Source organism: Orcinus orca, chromosome 4 (assembly GCF_937001465.1).
Source record: "Orcinus orca chromosome 4, mOrcOrc1.1, whole genome shotgun sequence".
Taxonomy (NCBI): Eukaryota; Metazoa; Chordata; class Mammalia; order Artiodactyla; family Delphinidae; genus Orcinus; species Orcinus orca.
The window spans coordinates 42,046,426-42,071,910 of record NC_064562.1 but is presented as its reverse complement, the minus strand read 5'-3'; the positions used below and the strand labels follow the sequence as shown (position 1 = coordinate 42,071,910).

Below are 25,485 nucleotides of genomic sequence, written 5' to 3'. Positions count from 1 at the left end.
GGATTCCCAGCGCTCGCCTTCGGAACCTTTGAACCGAGTGCTTGGGCTAACAGGGGAAGCATACCGGAAGTGGCTTGTCCAGACCATTTGGAAAAAGGAAAGGAAGAGGAGGAGCAACGAACCATGGCAGCTATGGTAGCCCTTTGCAGTGGGCTAGGAAGGAGAGCGTTAAAGCACTTCGTAACGGCTGCTGTCTGCCTCACAGATTCTGGGGCTCATGCAGGTAAAGTCTCCATATCCTAGGTTCCTTTATAGCATTGCAGCCGTTTGGCTTAGCCCTAATTAGGTCGGTGGAGTCGTCACTGTTAGCTAAAGGACTCCGGTGTCTAGGCAGTTTTCTCCAAGGTAAATGGGAATCTGTAGTGGCCCGTGACTAGTATTTTAAAGCTGAAGAGGGCGTGAAATATAGCCCAGTACTTTTTTTTTTTTAAACGTACGAGGAGAGTGATGGGGTGATTCTTAAAAAGAGGCAGGGACTTGCCCAAGATCTTCGGGTAGACTTGGTAAGGAAGGAGCATTTTCAGTCACCTAGCAGCAAATTCCAGATGTCTGAGGGCCCAGATCTGGGCGAAATTGTGACATGGGCCCTGGAATCTATCATTTCTGCACTTTTATCTACTTTGTGCTTGTCTGTAAAAATCTTTTCACTTTCCTTTGGTATGACAATGCCTTTCAGTTTGTATTAAAATCTGTCTCTTCCCATGGAGAGAAGGGAATATACATTTCCGGAACAGGGAGGTTATATGGGTGGAGATATATATGCCCTTTTCCCAAAGCCCCAGAAAGCACATTTATCCTAAGTCTAACTCTGCCTCAAATCTGAAGACTTTTAACCTTCATTTAACCTTGTTAGTGTAATGAACATAAAACCTTTCTTTTCTGTTAGGTCCCTTAATTCATCTCGCCTCCACAGAAGCAAAATCTTTCCTTAGCTGCTCAGCTAACATAAATAATTAGTTCGTTGCTGTTTCTGTTTAATTGCAGTGCTGTGGAGAAGTTGTTCACAATATAAACAGGTAACCAGCAATGAGGACCTGGTAAGAATTTTTTTCTTACTTGTAATAAAGCATTTGCAAATACGACCAAGTTCTTATGTGTTTGCTATTTGAATAGAGTTCAGCTGAAGGACAAAAACAATTAAGATGATAATCATTAGTCTGTGTTGGAAAATTATAATTTATTGAGTAGTTACTTAAGTGAATTTTGAAGTAAGACAATCCCTAGATTCCTAGCAAGAAGCATGGCTTCTGTAACACCATATTTTGCTTCCTAGATGTGTGCTTTGGGAATTTAAAAAGGTAGTTTTGGTGCATGCAGTAATTGCAGAAAACCTAACAAAGGGATTGTACAAAGTTTACATATACCTTGGCTCTCTTCCTCATTTCAAATTCAATTCTGTCTTCCTCCTATTCATCACTTTGGCTGGGTGGCGGCTGCTTTAATCAATGCGGGATCAAAATTAAAGTTTTATACCAGGACATTAAGTACAGTCTCTTCTAAACTGTAGATGTATTTTTATGGGTTTCAAGTACTATCATTGGGCTTGGGCAGTATAGGTTTTCTTGCTACATGCAAAGATAATTTGACACTAATCAGACCATATAAAGCACTTTGCACAGTGTAGAGAAGGAACACAGTCATTACAGGTAAGCTGAATGTAAATTGGATTAAGAACATTTGAGGAGTTGGAAAAAAACAGAAGAACCCCTCTAGTCCCTCTGAGCGTCCATCTCGGTCATCTAATTCACACCATAGTCAAGAGAGTAAAGGAAATTACTAGAGCTCCTCTTTAGGTCATTAAACCCACTAAGACTAATGAAAGCTATGGGCTCTCCCAGAAAAAGGCACACAGTCCCATTTATTTGAAAATTTGCATACAACTACAGCGGTTCAGGGACTTCCATAGCCATTTCTACATTAAGAATCTATACTGGAGACACCTAAACTGATTTTAGGAGGGAGGCCTTTGTGATAGAAGCATTAGAGGCAGTAGTGAACAAAGAAAAACGAAAAATGCTGACAGAAACTTACAAAACAGTCTGGGGCCATAAAATTGTAGTCAAAGAACCTGATAGTATTACGCTAAGCCTTGTCTTTTTTTATCTTAATTTATTTATTATTTTTGGCTGCGTTGGCTTTTTTTGTTGTTGCACGCAGGCTTTCTGTAGTTGCTGCAAGCGGGGTCTACTCTTTGTTGCGGTGTGCGGGCTTCTCATTGCGGTGGCTTCTCTTGTTGCGGAGCACGGGCACGCGGGCTCAGTACTTGTGGCTCGCAGGCTCAGTAGTTGTGGCGCACGGGGTAGTTGCTCCACGGCATGTGGGCTCTTTCCTGGACCAGGGCTCTAATCCGTGTCCCCTGCATTGGCAGGCGGATTCTTAACCACTGTGCCACCAGGGAAGTCCTGCATTGTCTTTTTACAAGAGAAATAGTGATAAAACATCTGAAGAAATATGGGGATGGATTTAGGGATTATAATTTAAGAATTGCATATGGTATCTGTTGTGCTTAAGTTTTTCTTGATTTAAATCTGAGAGTTTTTAGTCACCTACAGTCTGGACAAAGCAGTTGAGGAGAGAATCATTTATCGAAGATTTGAATTTTTTTCCCCCTCCCATAAGCCCTTTTTTCTCCAAAGATTGTATTTTATCCCAGAATCCTCCTCCATGACTTAATTCCTCCTTAGCCAAACTTAAACAAGACACTTGCACAAAATATGTTTGAGTACACTGAAACCTTTAAAATAGTGAATCTTTTTCTGAAATACTCGATTTTTCCTTTACAAGCCTAGCTGTTGTATTCTCTTTCACAGTAAAAAGGTACAACTAATCCCTTGGAGAGATTTAAATGTGGTAACCTAAGATTTTAAGTTTTTTCGATTCAAAGTTAATACAAACTATATTATCATATATTTTTTTCCTTTAGCCTGTTCCAATGGAAAATCCTTATAAGGAGCCTCTGAAAAAATGTATCTTGTGTGGAAAACGTGTAGATTATAAGAATGTACAGGTGAGATCTGGTTTTACTTCACTATGATACTTGATTTTGGGATTTTGGCTCCTTTATTAATACAATAGAGAAGCAAGTCAGTTTGTGTAGGGTGACTGTTTTAGCGACTTCATAATTTCAGATCTCGTTATACTTCTACGTATTGATACAAGGCATCTCTTTTATTCAAATAAGAGCCCCTTGGCTGTCCCTCATTTACTGTTAATTCAGCTTAGCATTCCTCTTTTTTCTTTGCCCAAAATGTCTTTACAGTAGCTCGCTGTGGCAGTGATTCTCAGTTGGTGGAGTTCAGTAGTTTGGGAAAAGCTCCTCTGGTGAAGTTGATCTCTGTACCTCACCACCAATATCGCTATTTCAAATGTAATTTTATCTGTTGTCGAGCACTCAGCAAATTAAAAGTGGCAAATTTAGGGGAGAGAATGGTGCTGGAGCTAAGTATACTGACAGTAGTATAAAGTGATAGCTGCCTTGGTGGGAGAAAAGCCAAGGAATTTTAAAATGCAACGTATTAGGATTATGCATAGTGCCTAGAATGATGCCTGGTACATAGAAAGTGCTAAAGAATTTAAATTAATAAAACCTAAATAACAGCAAACGGCCTGATGTACCTGTGCATCTTGAAGACCTCATTGTAGTCTGATATTATGTGATAGCCTATCATGATAGATGAAGTGTTTTGTACCTTGTTATAAAAGCAACAGTATTTGAGAAAAGTTATCTGTGGAAAAGTCAAGAGAACAGCTTTAGCACTGAAAGAATACGCTCATTAATCCGTTGTATAGACTTTTTGACACACTGGATAAGAGATGTCAACTTTAGTGATTACTTTAGTTATTTAAAAAGATGACCTATTAATAGAATGAACATAATTCAGTGTTTTTATTCATATTTTTGAAGTTTGTCTGAAATGTATTAATAAACCTTTACATAACTTGAAGGTGTGGCATAAGGTTTTTTTTTAATTTACCATTCAAGATTGAATAACAAGTGTATTAATGTAAATTTTTTTCCTTTTCAAATATAACTCAAAACAGCTTTTATCCCAGTTTATTTCTCCATTTACTGGATGCATTTATGGAAGGCACATAACAGGTATTTTGTTTTCTATATATTATAGCAACTTAAATGTAGGTAAGAACTTATATAAAGCTACTTCTGTTATTTAAGGAAACTGGCAGATTTTCAAATAGTGCTACAAATTACTATGACACCAGTTACTATGGCTAGTTTGAGAAAGCCTCTTCTTAGGCCAAAGGATAATTATTTTGCATGTTTTCTTATACTCAGTTAACTATAGGCTGACAATATGTAGAAAACTTGGGCTTAAAAAAAATTGCTTTGCTGTTTGGGAGTATACTATAATCATCCCCAGGCTATTATTTAAACCAGGGGCCTGTTGCCTATAGGCCAAATCGGATCTGCCACTTGTTTTTGTAGATAGCTTAGTTTCCATAGTGTCTGAGCTACAACAGCAGAATTGAGTAATGATGATAGAGACTGTATGGCCCACAAAGCCTAAGATAGTTACTATCTGGCTGTTTACAGGTTTTCCAATCCTTCCATGACATAGACATTTGTTATGCATTTTGATTACTGGCATTTTTTACGAATAAGAAAGCAATTTCTTTTATAGGTCTTTGTGGGAAGAAACAAAAAGAAATCACAAAAGCAATTAAGAGAGCTCAAATAATGGGTAAGAGCATATGAAAAACTGAATTATGCTAACCAAAATTTTGCTCATTATCTTTTGTGAAGAACTTTCATTATCTCTTTACAGGGTTTATGCCAGTTACATACAAGGATCCTGCATATCTCAAAGACCCTAAAGTTTGTAACATCAAATACAGGGAATAAATTCTATAAAGTTATCATCTATAAATTTATTTTATAGTTGTGTGGTATTAATACTGGCTCAAACTGTAAGATTTAATAACCTTTGAGTAGAGAACTGATAGGCTAAATCTTATCAAACTATAAAGTATTATGTTTTTAATTCTTAATAATTTGAAATTATATGAGGAAAAAGTGTTTCAAGTGTGAAGTTTCCTCTCCATATCAGAATGTTCATTAAGTAAATCAGATTATTTAAAATGTTAATACTTGTTATATTTTACATACATATGAATTAAAAAAAGGTACTATGGGATTTTCACTTATATCTGGCCCCCAAATAGCTCATACAGCATACCACTGATAATGAGATGTTAAACATGGAAGGGATGACGTGTGTTGGGATTTTACTTTAGGCCCAGATTCTGTGCTGTAAATAGTATTGTAGGGATATGGGTGCGGGAAAGTGGAATGCTTATATAATGTACAAATCCCACATGATAGGGTGTGGATTTGAAATTGCTAAGGAAGATTTTCTAACACGTAAATAATTATGCCTGGCTAGGACTATGGGTCTTCCCTCTGTAGAGATGTTATGTGGGGATGAACAGTGGTGCTGTCTGTCACAGGACCTAACACTTACTCCTGGACTAGTCTATCATGAACTGGTAGTGTCCTGTAAATAAACCGATCCATAGGCAATCTGTTGTATCATCTTCTCTTACTCCAGTGATACAAACTGATCGCCAAAAGATGGAGAATAACTGAGAAAAAATGTCCTACAAGGATTCTTTTCCTCCTTTTCATTTAGTACCCTGAAAGTTGGGACATCAAACTTAATTATTTTAACATTAGGGTTCAGAATGAACCCCATTTCCTCTCCTGCCCTGTGCTTCTTATGTAACTAGTAAAGCAATTCCAACAGCAACTCATTTGCACAAATCATCCCTGGTATTATGTGGGCTTCATAAACACCCCATGGTAACTAATGCATGTTAACACATAGATAAAAGATGATAGTTTTTGATACTAGCTATCAATTTGCTCTATCATTTAGGAAATAAGTGATGGAAGAGCAGTGGTCAACATGTGGGTTCAGCATTTCACCCAGTGAGTAAAGCATGAAGGCGTCATGTGATGTGTATGCTTTATGGGAAATTCTGTTATGGAAAGGATAAATAGAAAAAACAAACAGTAAAAGCTCTCTTAACCAACCTCCACTTAACCAACTCACTGGATTAAACAGGGGCTTTACATCCTCCTTAAAAATCACATGGAAGCCCATGACTCTTAACCTGTTGAGTTCTACATTACCAAGAGTCATCTATTTTGTTCCCAGACCTTATCAGTTGTATTTTTGTAGTGATGAATATGAGCATTAAAAATAAAGTTTCAGTTGCAGTGAAAACCAAGTAAAGGCTCTGAGAAGACTTGATAAAGATAACTAGCTTTTAAAAAAAAATAGTTGTCAAATTAGGTGTGGTTAGGACAAATAAGATTGGGAATGGAAAATGAAAAAACCTAGTAGCATTTTGTACTTAGGTTGCTTTGCAAATTTCTTTAAAGAAACTAAAATTGGGGATTATATAGGGTAAGTAATGGGTTTGATTTACATAGGAACTCCAACACATTCGTAAAAAAGTTCCTGGCCCTGCAACAAAAGTTTGACGAATGTACACTTCTGCTTTATGTTAAAGTGAAATCTCTGATAGACACCTTATTTATGTATCATTTGAGTCCCACTTAACTGGCCTTTTCACCTAACTAACCAACTGCTGATCCCAAACATTGCATTACCAGGCTTTGTTCTGTACTCAAATTCTGAACTGACTCAATTTAAAGTACTTTATAAAATAAATGAACTAGAACTTACCTATGTGTTATTGCAAAGAGCTGAACATAGTAAAAACAATAGGCATGTTTGGCTTTACCCTTCTTCTGATGAAAAATCTCCTTTCGGCCTAAAAGAATCAAAAGGTAGGAGACTGTGGGTATTCACCAGAACCGTTCATTTTCTCAATCTCTTCATCTGTTTCTGGGCTGCTCACTGTGGATGCCTTTTCTTGGTTACTACTATCAGTATCTGTTTTAGATGGTTGGTTCTGTATCTCTAACAGCCGTGACTTCTTGAATTGCCATCCACCATCTGTACCTGAAGCTTTACGCTTAATCATTTGCAGCGCACTACCAGCTGGACTAGCTTCAGGAATGTCAGTATATTCCACCATTAGGGTCAGGTTGTCTACCACATTGAGATGGTGGTTGGTATTACAGCTACTTTTAGAAATATGTCTATTTTTCAAGGAGATAACACATGAATGAAGAAATTCACAATCGGGAAAAAAGGTCTGTAAAGCTTGACAAAGAAAAATGTTCTCCTGAGGGTCTTTCTGGACATTCTTCTCTCCTAAAGAAACAAACAAATATTTCAACATACAGTATTTATACTACAAAGGTTTTATAGTTATCTATTTGTTAGTAAAGTCAGAGACTTTAAAGAATCATATTGAATTATCTAAATTAAGAGAAATGATAATCCCAAATTTATATGCCACAATATCCTCAGAGAAAATTAAAGTTGTTATATTTTTTAAAATCAAGGTAGTATATCTATAGTAGTACCATGTTCTCTGTTCAGTGGGATTTAAGAGTATTAATGAAAGTTATTTTTAATCCTAAAGTGAACAAATTGATCAGTTAGTGCAAGCAGGTCATCCATAATTCCAATCAGTGAGAATTTTTCTTCAAAGCACAGAAAGTAGTGATATGTGAACTTTTTACTTACGTGTTGCCTGAATCTGTGCTTGCTTTCTTTTTTTAATTTCTCGTTTTAATCTGTTTATATCCTTTAGTAGTTTCTCTACTGCTCTCTCACTGTGTTCTACTTTACTGCATGTACTCTGGAAAATAAAGTAATTTAACAGCATAGATAAAGTCCCAAATTGTAATACTACAATCTACGTTCACAAATAATATAAAATCCTTCATGGTGTATAACATCAAATATTTTCCTTTATAAAAATTTTATTTTATTTTGCTATTTTCTGGAGGAACTCACCAACAAGCATTTGTATGGTGCTTCATAGGTTACAAAATGCTTTCCAGATGTATTAACTTCCTATTTATACAAAGTTTTATCATTCAAGTTATTTCCTAGATAATACACAGAAATAAAAAACAAAAATATTTAACTGCTTCAAAACAAAAAATACTGTACTATTTTGAGATGCATACTTATTGCAAACATTTAAGAAACTGCCAATAACAAAGTGACTTTCACTATTACAAAAGAAAACTACTGAAGATTTTAATTCCCGTAAAACTACTTTTGAAAAGCAGAATGGCCTTATGTGTCATCAGTTTTTAAGTACTAATACCCTTTGACTCAGTGATTTCATTTTGGGAATATATCTTGGATCAGTAACAAAAATTTATATAACATGATGTTTCTTAGAATAGTGTCAAATCAGAAGTAACTAATTTCCAATTACAGTGTAATGGGTTGTTAGAGCCAGTTTTAGTGGATACTTCATGGAACATCTGCCCAGCCTATTTCTCATGAACTTGTTCATCCTGCCGTAAGAGTTCACCAGTAACCCTTTCACCAACTTTCACCCTAGCTGACCCAAGCAGAGATAATTACAATAGCCAATTGGCAAATCCTAATCTCTTGAATAGAAGAGATTAAATGCAGAAGCTATAGGTTAGCTCTTTGGTCAGCCAGTGGGTGAATAAACAGTAAGATCTGTAAATACTATGAAGGAAACAAACAGGCAGACACAAAGGGAGAGAGTTAGTTTTTTTGTTTGTTTGTTTTTTGGCCACTCAGTGCGGCTTGTGGGATCTCAGTTCCCTGACCAGGGATTGAACCCTGGCCATGGCAGTGAAAGCGCCAAATCCTAACCACCACCAGGGAACTCCCAGGAGTTAAAGTTCTGATGGCATTCAAGCTCCTGGTTCCAGTTCCTTCCTAGAGCTCAGTGGCCTTCTGCCCACAGTTCCTCTCACATACCTCTACATTCCCTAATTTAGCCCAAGTTGGTACTTTTTTTTTTAAGTTAATTTATTTATTTTTGGCTGCGTTGGGTCTTCATTACTGCGTGCAGGCTTTCTCTAGTTGCAGCGAGCAGGGGCTACTCTTTGTTGCAGAGCACGGGCTCTAGGTGCGCAGGCTTCAGTAGTTGTGACACGCAGGCGAACTAGTTTTGGCTCGCGGGCTCTAGAGCGCAGGCTCAGTAGTTGTGGTTCACAGGCTTATCTGCTCTGCGGCATGTGGGATCTTCCTGGACCAGGACTCGAACCCATGTCCCCTGCACTGGCAGTCAGATTCTTAACCACTGTGCCACCAGGAAAGTCCCCAAGTTGGTACTTTTCACATTAGAGTTCTAATATACTGCTCTAAGAAATATACTGCTATTAAAAAGAACTAAAATGTGGAAAGTGTTTAATTGTACATCAAATAAAAATCATGACACAAATTTCTATGTCCCCATCACTGTCAACAATGTAAAAGCATGTATACATTAGGGGGAAACTGGAGAAAATTGGAAAGTGCAAAGAGTTAAGTTACAATGGTAGGATTCTGGATGTTTTCCTATTTTCTAAAATTCCTGTATTATATTAAAAAACAATGTGCAATATTATCAGTGTGTAAAATGCATTAACCCCATTTCTCTTAGTGTGCTCTATTGGTGAGTATGGTGGCCATGGAATATACTACTCAGATCTCCATTTGCAGGAAGCAGAGTTGACTGACAGTTCCAGGTGCCATCTTTTTGGGTCCACTACTGTGCTTGTGCTTAGGTCATGCTTCCCCTAGGTTGCTCTTAGCCACCGACTGAGCACAGTGAGGATATCAGTATAATTCTATTCCTGTAGGATGCCTTTGCTCAAAGACTCTCCATCAGCCTGGCTGAAATTTTTCAGGCCTTGCAGTCTAAAGCTCTTCCTACCCAATCATTCTCCTTTCCCTGTCTCCTTCCTCAGGTGTCAAACTTACATTGCAAGTCTCCCTGCCACTCCTGCTCCCTCCCCTCAAGGGACCTGAATGGACACAATGAGGTAGAACTTAGTACTGTTGTAGACTTTTTTGTTCCCAAATATTTGCTCCCTTTTTTATCCTGTAAAAGGGTTATATCTCCCTGCCTATTGCCATGACATCCTCTGGCCAATGAAATGTGAGTGGAAGTGACAGGCCAGCTCTGAGCAGAAATTCTAAGAGCTGTTGTGAATTTACACCAGCTTTCCTGCTCTTTTCCCTTTGTCATGAGAAGAGCATGTCCCACAGATGGGCTGGATCCTAGAATGAACATGACATTTAGAACAGGAGCAGAGCTGCAGCCAAGATATAATGTGAGTGAGACAAAACTTTTGTTTTCGTAGCCCACCAAGATGGAGGCCTTTGTTACTGAAGCTAAACTAATAAAAAATTTATGTCTAATCAACTGTCAGGTTATCCATAAACATATATTCAGTGAGCAATGTGATATGAACTCTATAGGTGATCTTTAAATGTTTTTTTAACTTACCTTTAATTCCTCTTGTAAAGATGCATACAGTTCATTTATCTTATGTACCTCCTTTAAAGATCCATCTTCTTTAAAAAATTTAGAGCTGTAAAATATTATCATTTCCTCAGGCAAATGTACAGAACTCATTTAATGATACAATGAAAAATTTATTTGTAGTTGAGGAACAATAGATGATTCTTTTTACTGGCTTTGTAGGGACCATGATTTTGTCAACCTACTTATTTACAGAATAAGTAAAACCAACCAGAAAACCTAGTTATCTATCTTCACCTCAGCAAACTTTTTAGCCTCCTAAGTACTATTTCCAGGACTCAGAAAAGAGGTTCAATGAAAACAGATAAAGACTGAAGGGGGGGTGGTTCTTTCTTGGCAATAGGATCAGTCAATTATTTTACTGAGTTTAAGTCATCATTGATTGAAAGAGGCAACATTATTTTATATACCACGAAGAAAAAAGAAAATTCTAAGGCATGTTTTGTAAAAATCCCAATTTGAGATAAATGTAAAACTGTGTCTTAGTATCAATGAAATGTGGTATTCAATTTCTATAAGACACTGTTAAGCACTGTGGGAACACAAAAATAAATGAAATCTAGTCCATTATTCTCATAAAGTTTACACTTAGTAAGTATCCTGTAGTACCAGTGTTGTTATTTCTGACATTAATTATTCCCTTATTGCCCACAAAAAAGTTATAGCTCAGCAGTCTACAGTGTGAGTAAGTCTTGGCTAAAGCCTCATTTTTTGTCTTTATTTCATATCCAATCTAATTTCTTGCCTTTAATCTGAACTGCTGCCTTAGAAAATTACTATTTTGAGGCTAGCTCCTTATTTTTAGAATAAATATGTTAAAATATGTAGGCTATACAACAATGCCCCTCTCTTTTGTATTTTATAAATGGACAGGTGCTAGAAGGAAATACTGAGAAATTAAAAGTCTGGTTTACTTGAGTAATGTCATTAGTCAGTTTTCCTTTCATTTTTATTCTTGTGTAATAAAAAAAATTAACTTCAGAAAATGAATAGGAGTTAAGTTTAGTGGGGAAGCAGTTGAGGAATCTCACCTGTGTGTTTTTACTGCTCGACTAAAACCAGTGGACATACAGGAATCAGATACAGTTTTATAACCCAGTTGTTCAGACATGCCCAAATTGGCCACCACTAAAGGTATCCTATGAAAAAGCCTGAAGAAATAAAATTTTTAAAAATAAATTTAAAATAAAGTGAAAGATTAGCATCTACTTATTAGTATATAGACTACCTTTCCCCTACAAGATTAAAAAACAAAACCCCATTCCTTACTACTTATCCATGACAGAATTTACTGACTTGAGGCAAATAGCTTTTAAAAACTGTGAAATGTGCATAGTGTAAGATAACTGTGAAAAAATACTTTAATGGTTATTTTAACTGATCACCACATGTAAAAATAAAGGCAGTATTGTTGCGATTCATCCTATCTTTCGTGAATGATAAAACTACTCTTCCTTGGTACTCTTTTTTTTTTTTTTTTTTTGCTGTACGTGGGCCTCTCACTGTTGTGGCCCAGCCGCTCCACGGCATGTGGGATCTTCCTGGACCGGGGCACGAACCCGTGTCCCCTGCATCGGCAGGCAGACTCTCAACCACTGTGCCACCAGGGAAGCCCCCTTGGTACTCTTTTAACTTCATTCTCATACTCCATGAAAATGTTGTCTATATAACCTGTGGGGAGTCCTATTAACTCATTTTGGTGGATCCTCAAGAACCACCCTGCTTCCTGGCAGAGGTTAGAGAAAAGCTGCTCAGGTATGCAGGCTTCAGTTCTACATTATATTCCTTAGCAACCAATACCTAAAGCATGCATATTTTTTCCACCTTATGGTAAATAAGAGCAAATCCTCAGTGCCAGAAACACAAGTCATCATTCCATACTGGGCTTCTAATTTCCTTATCTGACCTTCATTCTCCCATATAAAGAACCGATGGTAAGAAAGGCTAAAAAGGGTTATTGTGACAATCTAATGCAACAATATACGAAAATAGTTGGTAAGCCATAAAAAGTACAATAAAAATATTGAGTACATTTTTCTGTTAGCTGAAAACAGCCAGTGACTGGCCAACATTTACCCTTTCTGAGGTTTGTATAAGGCATGCTCCAGCCGATGAGTAGAGCAGCTTTCTGTTATTATACTCGGTGTTAATAACAGAAAAACAAGTTCCTGGCTTGAAAGATGCTGCTGTAAGTTTTTGTGAAGCAGTCTCTCTCTGAATGTCATGATCTGGTCTGAATGACGTCGGAATTTATACCAACCAACCACATCCTGAAAGAAAATATAGAAAAACATCAGGCGAATACCTTAATGGTTACAGTTATTATGTATCTTACTGTCATAATCAAGCAGTAAAACTGGAAACCTTAAAAGTGACTTTCTTGGGCTTCCCTAGTGGCGCAGTGGTTGAGAGTCCGCCTGCAAAGCAGGGGACACGGGTTTGTGCCCCGGTCCGGGAAGATCCCACATGCCACGGAGCGGCTGGGCCCGTGAGCCATGGCCGCTGAGCCTGCACGTCCAGAGCCTGTGCTCCGCAATGGGAGAGGCCACAACAGTGAGAGGCCCGCGTACCGCAAAAAAAATAATAATAATAAAATAAATAAATAAACTTTTTAAAAAATGGCTTTCTTGGGACTTCCCTGGTGGTGCAGTGGTTGGGAATCTGCCTGCCAGTGCAAATGCAGGGGACGGGTTCGAGCCCTGGTCCGGGAAGATCCCACATGCCGCGGAGCAGCTAAGCCCGTGTGCCACAACTACTGAGCCTGTGCTCTAGAGCCCGGGAGCCACAACTACTGAGCCCACGTGCCACAAACACTGAAGCCTACGCACCTAGAGCCCACGCTCCTCAACAAGAGAAGCCACCGCAATGAGAAGCCTGCGCACTGCAATGAAGGGTAGCCTCTGCTCGCATCAACTAGAGAAAGCCCCCGCGCAGCGATGAAGACCCAAACAGCCAAAAATAAATAAATAATAAAATTTTTTAAAAAATTAAAAAAAATGGCTTTCTTAATATTTACCAAGATTTGGGGCCTATATTAAACAAAACGTACACTTAAGAATACACTTTACCTTTTATAAAGCATGCAAACTGACTTGCAGTTAAATTACTTTCCATTTACTTACCAGGCTACAATTTTATTCAATACAGATTAAAGAAAATAAATTCTTAACTTCCTCTAGTTTCTCTTAATGGCATTTACTGTCTTAACATTTTTAACCCTTAGTCAAAATTTAAATGAAGAAAACACCAATGAAAACTAGTTAACTTCCTGTATGGATACTTGGTTTGCTAAGTAAGTAAACTGAACCCAATAGCTTTTAATTGAAATTTATATGGGAATGTTATCACCTACCCCACAGAGCTGGTTCCAAGATTAAGATCATATTAAAGGGTTTTGTAAACTATAACACGCTAAACAAATGTGTTGTTAGTATTTTTTATTTATCTTTGGCTGCATTGGGTTTTTGTTGCTGCGCGTGGGCTTTCTCTAGTTGCAGCAAGCGGGGGCTACTCTTCGTTAGGGTGCGCGGGCTTCTCATTGCAGTGGCTTCTCGTTGCAGAGCACGGGCTCTAGGCACGTGGGCTTTAGTAGTTGCAGCACACGGGCTCAGTAGTTGTGGCTCACGGGCTCTACAGCGCAGGCTCAGTAGTTGTGGCGCATGGGCTTAGTTGCCCTGCGGCATGTGGGATCTTCCCGGGCCAGGGCTCGAACCCGTGTCCCCTGCATTGGCAGGCAGATTCTTAACCACTGCGCCACCAGGGAAGTCCCTCAAAAAGTTTTAAGAGGAAAAAAGTACCAAGAAAAAATGTATTTGGAAAAAAAAAACTATTTTGATCATTCAGCAAGTTTTAACTGAACACCAAGTGGGCTACAGAGGATCCAGATTAGGTGCTGTATAGGAAATCATCCCTGCACTAGGAAAAATAGTAACTTGTAGCTAAGTAAAAGAACAGCAATGGATTAAGTCCTAGAGTACGTGAGATCAATGTAAATCAGAGTAGTCAAGAGGATGAGAACAAGATGAAGATTTTTAATGACTAGCTTTGCTTTCAGGGAAACCCCTTTGAGTTTCTGGAAAGAACAAGCCTTTCCTCACCTGCTTTACATAGGACATTGTGAAGACAAATGCTGCTTTAAAGTTCTGTCAAAGTATTACATGTTTTTACAAGCTGAAAATAATACATATAATACGAAAAAAAGGTAAATCAGGGAATACCTTTTTGACACTTGATAATATTTTCTTCAGCGCTCGCTCATTTACTTCACCAGAAGAATTATAAAAGCTGTAAAAGCCAAAATTAAAGGCATTTCAAATAAGCTAAAAATATGAATGATTTTATTAGCACTTTTAATTGTAGTTACTCCTAGCCTAACTACCCAACCAAAATCCATATACTTATTGCCTGTTAGATGAAGTTCTAAATTAAATAGGAGAGAAAGTTCTCAAATTAACAGACTTAAAGTGCTAGAAATATGCGGTCCATAAGCAATGAAAAAGGAAAAGGAGTGGAGGAACTTTAAAGGATAAGTTTGTGTAACACTTTTTTTTTAACGTAAAACAAAACAAACTCTCCATTAAATACAGGTATTTGTTAAGTTCACATAGCTAGTTCACAATTTATTCATTAAAACTTTTTTTACAATAATGATACATACAAAAGAATGTAATGTGAGTAATGAAGCAGCACAATACCATAAAGACAATTTATTCATTGCTAATTCCAAAAGCTATCCTTTTCTTTTATAAATTTATTCTATGATTTTATTTATTGTTTCTGGCTGCATTGAGTCTTCATTGCTGCAGGCGGTCTTTCTCTAGTTGCGGCGAGTGGGGGCTACTCTTCGTTGCAGTGCACAGGCTTCTCATTGCGGTGGCTTCTCTTGTTGTGGAGCATGGGCTCTAGGCGCGTGGGCTTCAGTAGCTGTGGCATTTTGTGGGCTCAGTACTTGTGGTTCGTGGGCTCTAGAGCGCAGGCTCAGTAGTTGTGGCTCATGGGCTTAGCTGCTCCGTGGCATGTGGGATCTTCCCGGACCAGGGCTCGAACCCGTGTCCCCTGCATTGGCAGGCGGATTCTCAACCACTGCGCCACCAGGGAAGCCCTCCAAAAGCTATTCTTAAATTAAGAGAAGTGCTTTAGGAGTTGGGTTTTTTTTGTTTTGGGGGGCTGGGGGGGTGGAGGATAGGTATTGGTTTAGTTTAGTGACTTCTGTTCTGTAGTTGGAATGTCAAAGATTTAGGGAGAATTGAAAAATAATTCTAAAAGATTCTAAAGCATTTACTTTCAGCTTTCTTTCCCCTCCAGGGATTACAAATAATACTCTCTTTTTTAACATTCATCAAGATCAACAATATTCTTTTCTATGATGTAATATCTATTATGCAAAATCTCTGACAAATACTATTCATTATAATAGGTTTTTACTGGTAATTCTAATCTACACACTGAAAAAATTTAGTTACATAAAACTGGAAAAAACATATCCTAATAGGCAATATATTTTTTCTTTTTAACTTACAAAGTGTTCCACCTACCAAAGGGGGATAATTCAGCTCATCGAACAGATCCTTCCATCTTACCTATTTATTCCAACATGAAAAATCTAAATACAAGAGTTTATTCCTGTGTTTCTCTAGGATGGTCCACTCCTGAGCTCCTCAAACTGGGACATAATGCAATACACCAGGGTATATAAAACAACAGGATAAAAGTATACGTCTTCTGTGCAAGCACTGATTTTTATTTGAAGCTTCTGGGAAGGGGGGCAGTTTTTTTTTTTGTAGAAATAGATATACTGTACAGTAGAATTCATGTTAAACTGCGCAATTTTTTTAAAGTGACTTTAAGTTTTAGGCTTCAATGGGCTGTTTTCCAAATTCCCCCTAGATTTCTGAGATAAGGGAAACAGTGTATTTCAGTGGCAAACTTTGCAACCAATGTATCAGAGCAGGATTGACAAACTTTTTCTATAAAGGGCCAGATAGTAAATACCTTAGGCTTTGCTGGACAGTCTCTGTTACATATTCCTCCATTGTTCTTTTTTTTTTTTTAACTCTTAAAAAATATATTAACTATTCATAGAGGTCCATATAAAAACAGGCCATGGGGCTGTACTCTGCCACCCTCTGTATCAGAAACATAAACCTGGTTATTAAAGCTTATCCAGCTCGGATTCCATGAAGTATGGTATCAGAAGACTTTGTTTTTAACATGTTCCATCTACATCATTTAAAAGAGTTGCCCCCAACCTTTTTGGCACCAGGGACGGGTTTCGTGGAAGATGGTTTTTCCATGGATGGGGGTGGGGGGTGATGGTTCAGGTGGTAATGCGAGCGATGGGGAGCGGCAGATGAAGCTCTGTTCACTCACCCACCGCACACCGGTACCAGTCCAGGGCCCAGGGGTTGGGGACCCCTGATTTAAAACAAGAAAGAAACAGCATAGTATGCTGTTGGATTAGAGCTCAAGAAATCCGGATTCTACTAATTTTACCCTACCACTAACCAGTTCTTCCCCCCATCCCCTAATTTTGTAAAGCTAAAAGGCTGAGGGACTTCCCTCAGCAGTGCAGTAGTTAAGAATCCACCTGCCAGTGCAGGGGACACAGGTTCGATCCCTGGTCCGGGAAGATCCCACATGCCGTGGAGCAACTAAGCCCGTGCGCCACACTACTGAGCCTGCGTTCTAGAGCCCGCGAGCCACAACTGCTGAAGCCTGCGTGCCACAACTACTGAGCCTGTGTGCCCTAGAGGCCGCTCACCACAACTACTGAGCCCATGTGCCACAACTACTGAAGCCCGTGTGCCTAGAGCCCATGCTCTGCAACAAGAGAAGCTGCTGCAGTGAGAAGCTCACGCACTACAATGAAGAGTAGCCCCCACTCACCGCAACTAGAGAAAGCCCATGTGCAGCAACGAAGACCCAACGCAGCCAATAAATAAATAAATAAAAGGCCTAGGTATGGGTTTCTCATCACTGGATCAGATGGCTTCCTCGGCTCTAAGACTCATATTAAGTTGGTCTAATTATTTAAGGTAGTTGCCAGAAGGTATTGAATCACCTTTTTTTTTTTTACTTTCCCTCCTTAATCCATTGCTGGCCCAGAGTCCCTCAAGAAAGTACTATTTATGAGTCTCCACCAAGAGTCCCTCATTCAAAAGATATTTTTTATACGCATTGTCTATTAGGCAATATAGGAGCTGTGCCCCTTTCTGGTACAGCAGTTTAAGACCACACTAAGCCTTCTGTCACACCTACCAATGGTGTTTCTCACCTTAACACTATGTTCCATGGCAACTCTTACACAACCTTAGAAATGGTACATACAGTGTGACTGTAAGACAGTAATGCTGATTTTTCATGTATGGTTTATATAAATCATAAAGCTATTTCACCAAAACTACACCGTGTTGTTTATGGTTACAGTTGTTTGCTTTATGAAACATCATTGATTTATATACTTTTCTATGTAAATACCTCAATTAAAAGTTTTTAACAATATCATAGCCTATCAGGGCTAAGAGTACTACTACTATCTGTAGGACTATGAGTACAAGTTTCCACCCTGGAAAAGTAATAGGAAGCGGGTTAGATAAAGAACCTAACCAGTTAATAGACAAAAGATAACATTAAAAAATATAAGTGAAGAAACAGATGATAAAATAAACTGGAATAAAAAGAAAAAAGGGCTGCTGTTAATGTATGAGAACGTGTTGCTGAGTTTATAATATGCGATGAAGTGACTGGGTGGGAGAAGGAAAAGCAATCCTCAAGGTAAACTGGTACCTGGGAGAGGCAGTGAAGACCAGCTAAAGGAAGCAGATAAATACAGAGAAAGAACTATTAGGGTTGAAATGAACAGGTGAATTTCAGGTACTTAAAAAGAGTCTTTACATTTTAATCTGTACCACCAGGTATAACTAAGATACTTTGTTAGTTTCAAAAATTCATTTGCAGAGAATAATTTTCACAATGGATCATTTACTTGCTCTTACTACTCACCTAAAAAGCTGATAGCATGAAACGTACTTCTGAATGTCTGGAAAAAAAGAATTTTTAGTTATGATTACATTAAGTATCATTTGAATAACATATATTGAGCACTTCATGCCAGGATGTACTTTACCATTATCTCGTTTATTCCTCACAACAAACCTATGAGACAGATGTTATCACTCCTTCCACTTTAAAGATGAGGTAACAGGCAGAGAGATTAAGTTGGTGGAGGCAAAATTCAAACCCTGAACCTCACTCATAACTACTGATAGAATGCTATACTCCTTCTAAATAGGTTTAGTAATGGCCACACAAAAGATTAAGTCACACTTGCTATAGTCATTGAGTTCTGAAATTGTGATGCTGTAATTTTACCCAACTGATAAAAAACAGCTGCTAAAGGAATTCTTTTGTTATTCCAACTGGTTCTTTCATAAAGGATATGTCAATGTTAATTGTAGACTAAAGAAAAAAAGTCCAACATCTCTGAAGAGGTGAGTTTTATTCTCCTGTCAATAGAAATAATACATCTAAATACATCTAACTTCTGGTTGCTGCAGGTGCTGTGCAAACAGATTAAATTCTATCACAAGACATCATTACAAATCATGAAAGTATCAAGATGAATATGTTTCCTCTATCATCCCAAACTTTCAGATCCCTCAAGATTCACTAGGGACGGCTTCCCTGGTGGCGCAGTGGTTGAGAGTCCGCCTGCCGATGCAGGGGACACGGCTTCGTGCCCCAGTCCCGGAGGATCCTACATGCCGCGGAGCAGCTGGGCCCGTGAGCCACGGCCGCTGGGCCTGCACGTCTGGAGCCTGTGGTCTGCAACGGGAGAGGCCACAGCAGTGAGAGGCCCGCGTACCGCCAAAAAAAAAAAAAAAAAAAAAAGTCATTTATGGGCTTCCCTGGTGGCGCAGTGGTTGAAAGTCCGCCTGCCAATGCAGGGGACGCAGGTTCGTGCCCCGGTCCGGGAAGATCCCACATGCCGCGGAGCGGCTGGGCCCATGAGCCATGGCCGCTGAGCCTGCACGTCCGGAGCCTGTGCTCTGCAACGGGAGAGGCCACAACAGTGAGAGGCCCGCGTATTGCAAAAAAAAAAGATTCAGTAGGGAACAGTGAAAGGAGTGAGACATTCACACAGAAAGTCATCAAGACAATACATATTCTTCTAGGCAGCCCATCTTTATGTGTCCCTGTGTCAACAATCAAATTTTGTCAGATACCATTTACAGGATCACTCTAGCAGTAATCACCTATTTCAGATAATTCCTGTGACTATGATGTTCTCTTCCTTGGGGAGATCCTACCCAGAGTACTAGCAATTTCATTTGTCACCTAAATCAAAGACATCAGTTTGATTATGGAGAATCTGTGAATCTTCATCTAGGTGAGGAAACCCAATATCAAACTGCTGTTGAAGAATCTTTTCAAGTAAACATCTGAAGAATGCAGACATCTTTGCATCTTTGTACATGCAAAGGCTATCTTTAAGGAGAAAACTACATGAAGTCACCATTTCAATAACTTGATATGTATATAAAGTTATTGGTATTATACTACTATATATATATACTACTATAAAAGTAATTCAGCCTATTAAAAAAAATGGAAAAGTTATCATCCTCTTCAGATATTTTCCTTCCAGCAAACATATGTTACCCTCAGATAAATCTCTCTAAACAGAAACAGTCTGTAACTGATAACCGGCCAAACATAATATGGTGTAGATAAGGCACAGTATAATAAAATGATGAAAATCTCATTAACCAAAGCAATGTAGTAATTTGTAGATCTTGCCACCTGTTTTAAAGTAATCCAACATTTTAAAATAATTTAAGCAAATACTTGAGTGCAACTACAGCACTTGCCAGATACCTTGAAGCTTAGCACTGCTCCTAGCACAGTGGAGTTGCTCGATAAATGGTTGCTTATTTAAACTCCTAAAATATGTCAGATACTTTGGGCAGCACACCAATTACAATTAGGGAAAAAAGACTTCCTAAGGGCTTGCTTTTTACGCTCGTGTGAACAGAAAGAAAAACATTAAGAAAATAAAATTATAAACAATATAAACATGTGTAACACATGACAAAAGGACAATTTCCTTAAGTTATGATATAGCATTACAAATCAATAAGAAAAAGCAAAACAGCCTAGCAGAAATATAGTCAAAGCATGGAACAGGTGTGTTCTTTTCAAATAAAAAGGTCTCCCCAAAAGTCAAACACATAACCTCATTTGTAATTTAAAAATGCAAATTAGAAAGGGGGAGGGGCAAGATGGGGCAGGGGATTAAAAGGTACAAACTACTATACATAAAGGAAATAAGCTACAAGGATATATTGTACAGCACAGGGAATATAGTCAATATTTTATAACTTTAAATGAAGTATAATCTATAAAGATAATGAATCACTATGCTGTATACTTGAAACTAATATAATACTGTAAATCAACTATACTTCAAAAAAAAAGAAATGCAAATTAAAATTTTTTTTTCTTCACTTATCAAGTTGGCAAAGATTAAAAGATTTGATAATACCCAATGGTGATAAGGGTAGGGGGACCCTGGTACTTTCACATATTGTAGAGGAGTCTAAGATGACATGACTCTTCCAAAAGGTAATGGCCTACCTCTAGGAATTTTGCTTTCAGATATACTCAAAGGCACAAAGATATATGCACCATAAAATGTGCATTGTTACATTGTTTTGTATTAATAAAAAAATAAAAAGTCATCCATAGCTGGTTAAGTACGTTGTGGTACATTCATACAACGGGAATACGAAGACATCAGAAAGAATGACAAACTATACACATTCATACTACTCTGCACTAACGATATCTTGGAGATATTTATACATGTATATAGTATGATCCCACTTAGAATATAAAAATATACATTTATATGTGTGTATTATGTGTAGTATTAATGAGTGAAAAAATACTCATGAAACCAAGTCATTGCCACAGAGGTGACTTTAATGGGTGAGTTTAAATTTATAGGTTTACTTTATACATATGTACTAAATTTACATATATACTTCAATTTTTACCTTTTTAAAGTAGCAAACAAAAAGTACAGTATGAGTATAAACTGATATAATCTTTCTGGAAAGCAATTTGCTAATACAGATCAAGAACCTTAAAAATGTTCACACCCTTTGACACTGTAACACCATTTCCAGAAATATACCTATAATAGGTGTAGAATATTTATGTACCAAAATGTTCCCTGTAGTATAATTTATGATAATGAAAAACTGGAAACTCTGATTATAATTTATTTATTTAAAGGACAACTAAAATCACATACAGTCATAAGAGTAAGACCATAGAGAATAGAATGCAGTTATAAGAAATAATATTTAGAGGATTATTTACTATGAGAAATTGATCATGACACCAAATTTTTTATAAAGTATACCACCAATTTTGTTTTAAAAAATATATATATATATATGCTTAGGAAAAAAATGCATATGTTAGAGAATCAGAAAACTCCCTATGTATTTTAAAGCTCCGTTTCCCTTTTTCTCTGAAAGAACAGCTGCCACCAGCTGCAGTTGCTTCACCACCCACTTCTCAAACCCTCTGCAGTCTGGCTTTTTCCCCATTACACTTCTGAAATTATGTAAGGTTTCCAATTATTTAATCACTGAGTTTTTTCAGTTCTCATCTTCCAACTTTTCTGCAGCATTTTACATTTCTGTTGAACCTGTTTTATCTTTTTTCTTGGCCTTGCTTATTATTGGTTCTTTCTTTTGCTGGATCACCTTTCTGCCACTCACATATACACAGGAGCTATTTCATCCTTCTTTCCCCCCGTAATCTTAATCTGCTTCCTATGTCTCATATTGTTTCTTGCTTTAGACTAGGGCATAGCCATAACTTTAACTGAGAAATGAGTGCAATATATTCCTTTAAAATTTGATTTCTGGGACTTCCCTTGTGGCGCAATGGTTAAGAATCCGTCTGCCAATGCAGGGGACATGGGTTCGAGCCCTGGTCCGGGAAGATCCCACGTGCCGCAGAGCAACTAAGCCCACGTGCCACAGCTACTGAAGCCGGCGCGCCTAGAGCCCGTGCTCCACAACAAGAGAAGCCACCGCAATGAGAGGGCCATGCACACCAACGAAGAGTAGCCCCTGCTGGCTGCAACTAGAGAAAGCCCACACGCAGCCACGAAGACCCAATGCAGCCAAAAATAAATAAATAAATAAAATTAAAAATTTGATTTTAAAAATTCATACCTATTTCTGGTGTTTTTGTTTCTTTGTTTGTTTTAGTTTTTGGCCGCACCACGCAGCACGTGGGATCCTTAGTTCCCTGACCAGGGATGGAACCCGCACCCCCTGCAGTGGAAGCGCAGAGTCTTAACGCTGGACCCAGGGAAGTCCTGATATCTATTTCTTAATAATTTAAAAAGTAACTTATACTGACCCCTTTCAGCATAAACTATCAAAATAGAAGACACAGAAATAAGTGACTCACCAATTGTATAAATAACTTCAAAATCATCCATTTGAGAATCAGTTATGTTGTTCTTCGCTTCACCTTTCACTTCCCCAAGGAGAAAACCTTCCTATAAGGATAAAAATAAGCAGTATATGGAATACACGGATAGAATTTCCAAGTTCAGTCACTTAACTAACCAGTATTTCCCAAGAATTTTACAACACGTACAAGCGTGTGTTACCAGCTGGAGCATACACAAAAGAAAGACTAGGTGCATTCCAGTTTACCTGGGCAACATAACCAGGTTAAAAAACACGAGTAGAAGAGATTGTAAATACCACTGTGACTTTAGCACTCTTGGAAGTATAAAAGGCTTAAAGGCAGAAATGAGAACACAATGTTCAAGGAACAAGGAGTAGAGCAGTTAGCCTGAGAATAGAAGCCTCCCATCTGTAACGAAATCTTAGGTTGCTATGAACAGCACCAATAATGGACCATCCTGAATGACTGGCCAAGGAGTCTGGATTAATGGCACATGCTTCTGGGAGTCAGTGGAGGCTTCTGAGCTATGAAATGACACAGGATGGGCTTTTAGATTAAGCATGTGCACAATATCAAAGACCTGTAATTCAATATTAGAGTCTGCTGTATAAAAGAGGAGCTGTGAGCCCCGGTTCTTTTTAAAATGCAGGCATTTTGCCACCATAGCAGTGATCTCTTTGAGTTTCAGAGAATTCACTTATTTCTCTTGGCACATTTAGAAACCCAATGAGCTTGACAATGAATTTTTTACAGTCTTTATAACTTCTTTAGTTAAAAATGCTTTAAGAAATGTTTTTTTTTTCATTAAAAGAAAAACACAAAAGTAATGTTTCCACAATGTGAGTCTTTGCTGGAATCAAAGGGGAACAATACAGAACTCTACTCTCTAGCGTTCTATACAAACCCCTGGAAAAGAGACAATGCAAGTACAGCTCTCCATCAAACCACCTTTTAAGGACTTTAGGAAAAAGATCTAAGGAATAGAGTCCTCTCTAACACTACGGTACTTTGCAAGTGCTAATCCTTTAAGCTACAGAGGACTTACAGTCCCACTCTGGTTATGTTTACACTAAGGTATTCCACAGTAATTTCTACAGCCACACACATTTTAAATCATCATATATTTGCTCTTTGCTACGTGTTAATCTACAAGCGTATTTAAAATTGCATACATGAAAGATAGCAATTCCAGCCTTATTAGGACTACGCCAAAAAACTATTTTGCATAAGGCAAGCCTTTATTATAAAGTGAAGGGCACAAAATTTAGCAGAAATCACTAGGTTTTATTCAGTATGATATTCTCTAAACCGTATTAGCAAGTTACTACACACTTACTCTAGGACACTACTTCTCAGACTCAAAGTTTTACAGTGTTTTTTAATTTCATAAAAATGAAAGTTTTAAAAAATAGGTACTGTATTTTTTTAAAAAAAAACTACTTCACCTAGAGGTTTTGAACCTAGGCGAAAGTGTGAAATAAGCATTTAAATATCTAATATTTCAGGATAAACTTAAATGTTTAAATTACAACCGAAAGTATCCGACAAGGAACTAGCTCAGGCCTTACAAGCTAATAAATTTGATACCAATGCAAACAAAAGTCAGCTATCCAATATACGAAATTAATCTTCTTCATCTACTAAGATTCCCCCCAAAATAGCCACTGGATGCATCATTTCTCATTCCTTTACAAGTCTTCCATTTCAACAAACGTGCACAGTAGCTGCTCTGAAGGGGAAAATTGAGTTCTTTGCGAAAACCGCTGTCGGTAGTTAGGAGAAAGTTAACCGGCAACCTTCCCAGCGAGCGGTAGCGGGAGAGCGCTATGTGAACCTTCTATTTCTTCACAACCAAAATGAACCAGAAAAGGGGGACTACTGAAAAAGAGAAATGAAGGTGTGCGAGACACTCCAAGCAGGGCGCGGAAATAAACACTGGTTGCGAGAGGGAGGGCTAACTCTGGAAAAGGCTCACCACCGGAGGCACCTCCGGGGCCGCCCGGGAGCGGGAGAAGGCAGCCCCGACTGCACAGAGCCGGCGCGGCGGCGGCGTCGGGAGCCCGCGTGCGGGACCCGGGCAGCGGCGGCCGGGACGGCGCCCGCGCGCGCGCGCATGGGTCCTTTTCTGAGGTGACGCCAGAGCCCGCCCCGATCCTCGTCTCACCGTGTCCGAGTCGGTGTTGAGGTGCTGGAAGACGAGCGCGCCCAGCACAAAGCCAGAGAGCACCGCCGACGTGCTCTCACCCTCCATGCTTCCGCCGCCGCCGCCCCCGCGCTGCTCAAGCTGACAGGGCTCGGCGCGGGCCGCACCGGGCGGGGTCCTCGGCAGCGCGTCGGCGAGGCGGCGAGGCGGGGCCGAGCGAGGAGGCGGGATGTGCGCCGGCGCATTGGCCGCGGCTCGCTCCCCCGAGGGGCGGGGTTAGTGGGGAGTCGCTGGGGCTCTCTGGTGCGGAGCTGGCAGCTCTGACGAGGGCTCTGGTTCGTCCCTCTCGGTGTTGGGCACCTCTGCCCAGCGCCAGGCCACGGACAGCGCTTTTGGTGGCTAGCTGCTACTGAGGGACCCTGGCATATGTGCAAAAGTGG

At 38.9% G+C, this 25,485-nt stretch overlaps 2 protein-coding genes across 6 annotated transcripts; one reads left to right on the top strand and one right to left on the bottom strand.

Moving 5' to 3' along the window:
- The first annotated feature begins 91 nt into the window (after window positions 1-91).
- MRPS18C (mitochondrial ribosomal protein S18C) lies at window positions 92-4,908 on the top strand. 4 transcript variants are annotated; one of them, XM_033410027.2, is made up of 6 exons: window positions 92-223; window positions 985-1,016; window positions 2,924-3,007; window positions 4,042-4,099; window positions 4,641-4,700; window positions 4,785-4,908. In XM_033410027.2, exons 1-6 carry the CDS (start codon window positions 124-126, stop codon window positions 4,859-4,861), a joined length of 411 nt encoding a protein of 136 aa, XP_033265918.1. In that variant the 5' UTR covers window positions 92-123; the 3' UTR covers window positions 4,862-4,908. The 4 variants fall into 4 exon arrangements, with proteins under 4 accessions (XP_033265918.1, XP_004282205.1, XP_033265921.1 ...); XM_004282157.4 differs by having other exon boundaries at window positions 985-1,037; XM_033410030.1 differs by lacking the exon at window positions 4,042-4,099.
- On the bottom strand, window positions 1,833-25,264 carry ABRAXAS1 (abraxas 1, BRCA1 A complex subunit). 2 transcript variants are annotated; one of them, XM_049709398.1, is made up of 10 exons: window positions 25,067-25,264; window positions 22,897-22,987; window positions 18,403-18,439; window positions 14,619-14,685; window positions 12,478-12,671; window positions 11,433-11,552; window positions 10,366-10,450; window positions 7,623-7,737; window positions 6,711-7,244; window positions 1,833-2,411 (listed from the first exon to the last, which is right to left on the bottom strand). In XM_049709398.1, the coding sequence occupies exons 1-9, from the start codon at window positions 25,151-25,153 to the stop codon at window positions 6,808-6,810; spliced, it is 1,233 nt and encodes a 410-aa protein (XP_049565355.1). In that variant the 5' UTR covers window positions 25,154-25,264; the 3' UTR covers window positions 1,833-2,411; window positions 6,711-6,807. The 2 variants fall into 2 exon arrangements, with proteins under 2 accessions (XP_049565355.1, XP_033265916.1); XM_033410025.2 differs by lacking the exons at window positions 1,833-2,411; window positions 11,433-11,552 and having other exon boundaries at window positions 4,040-7,244; window positions 25,067-25,222.
- Between the last annotated feature and the right edge of the window lie 221 nt (window positions 25,265-25,485).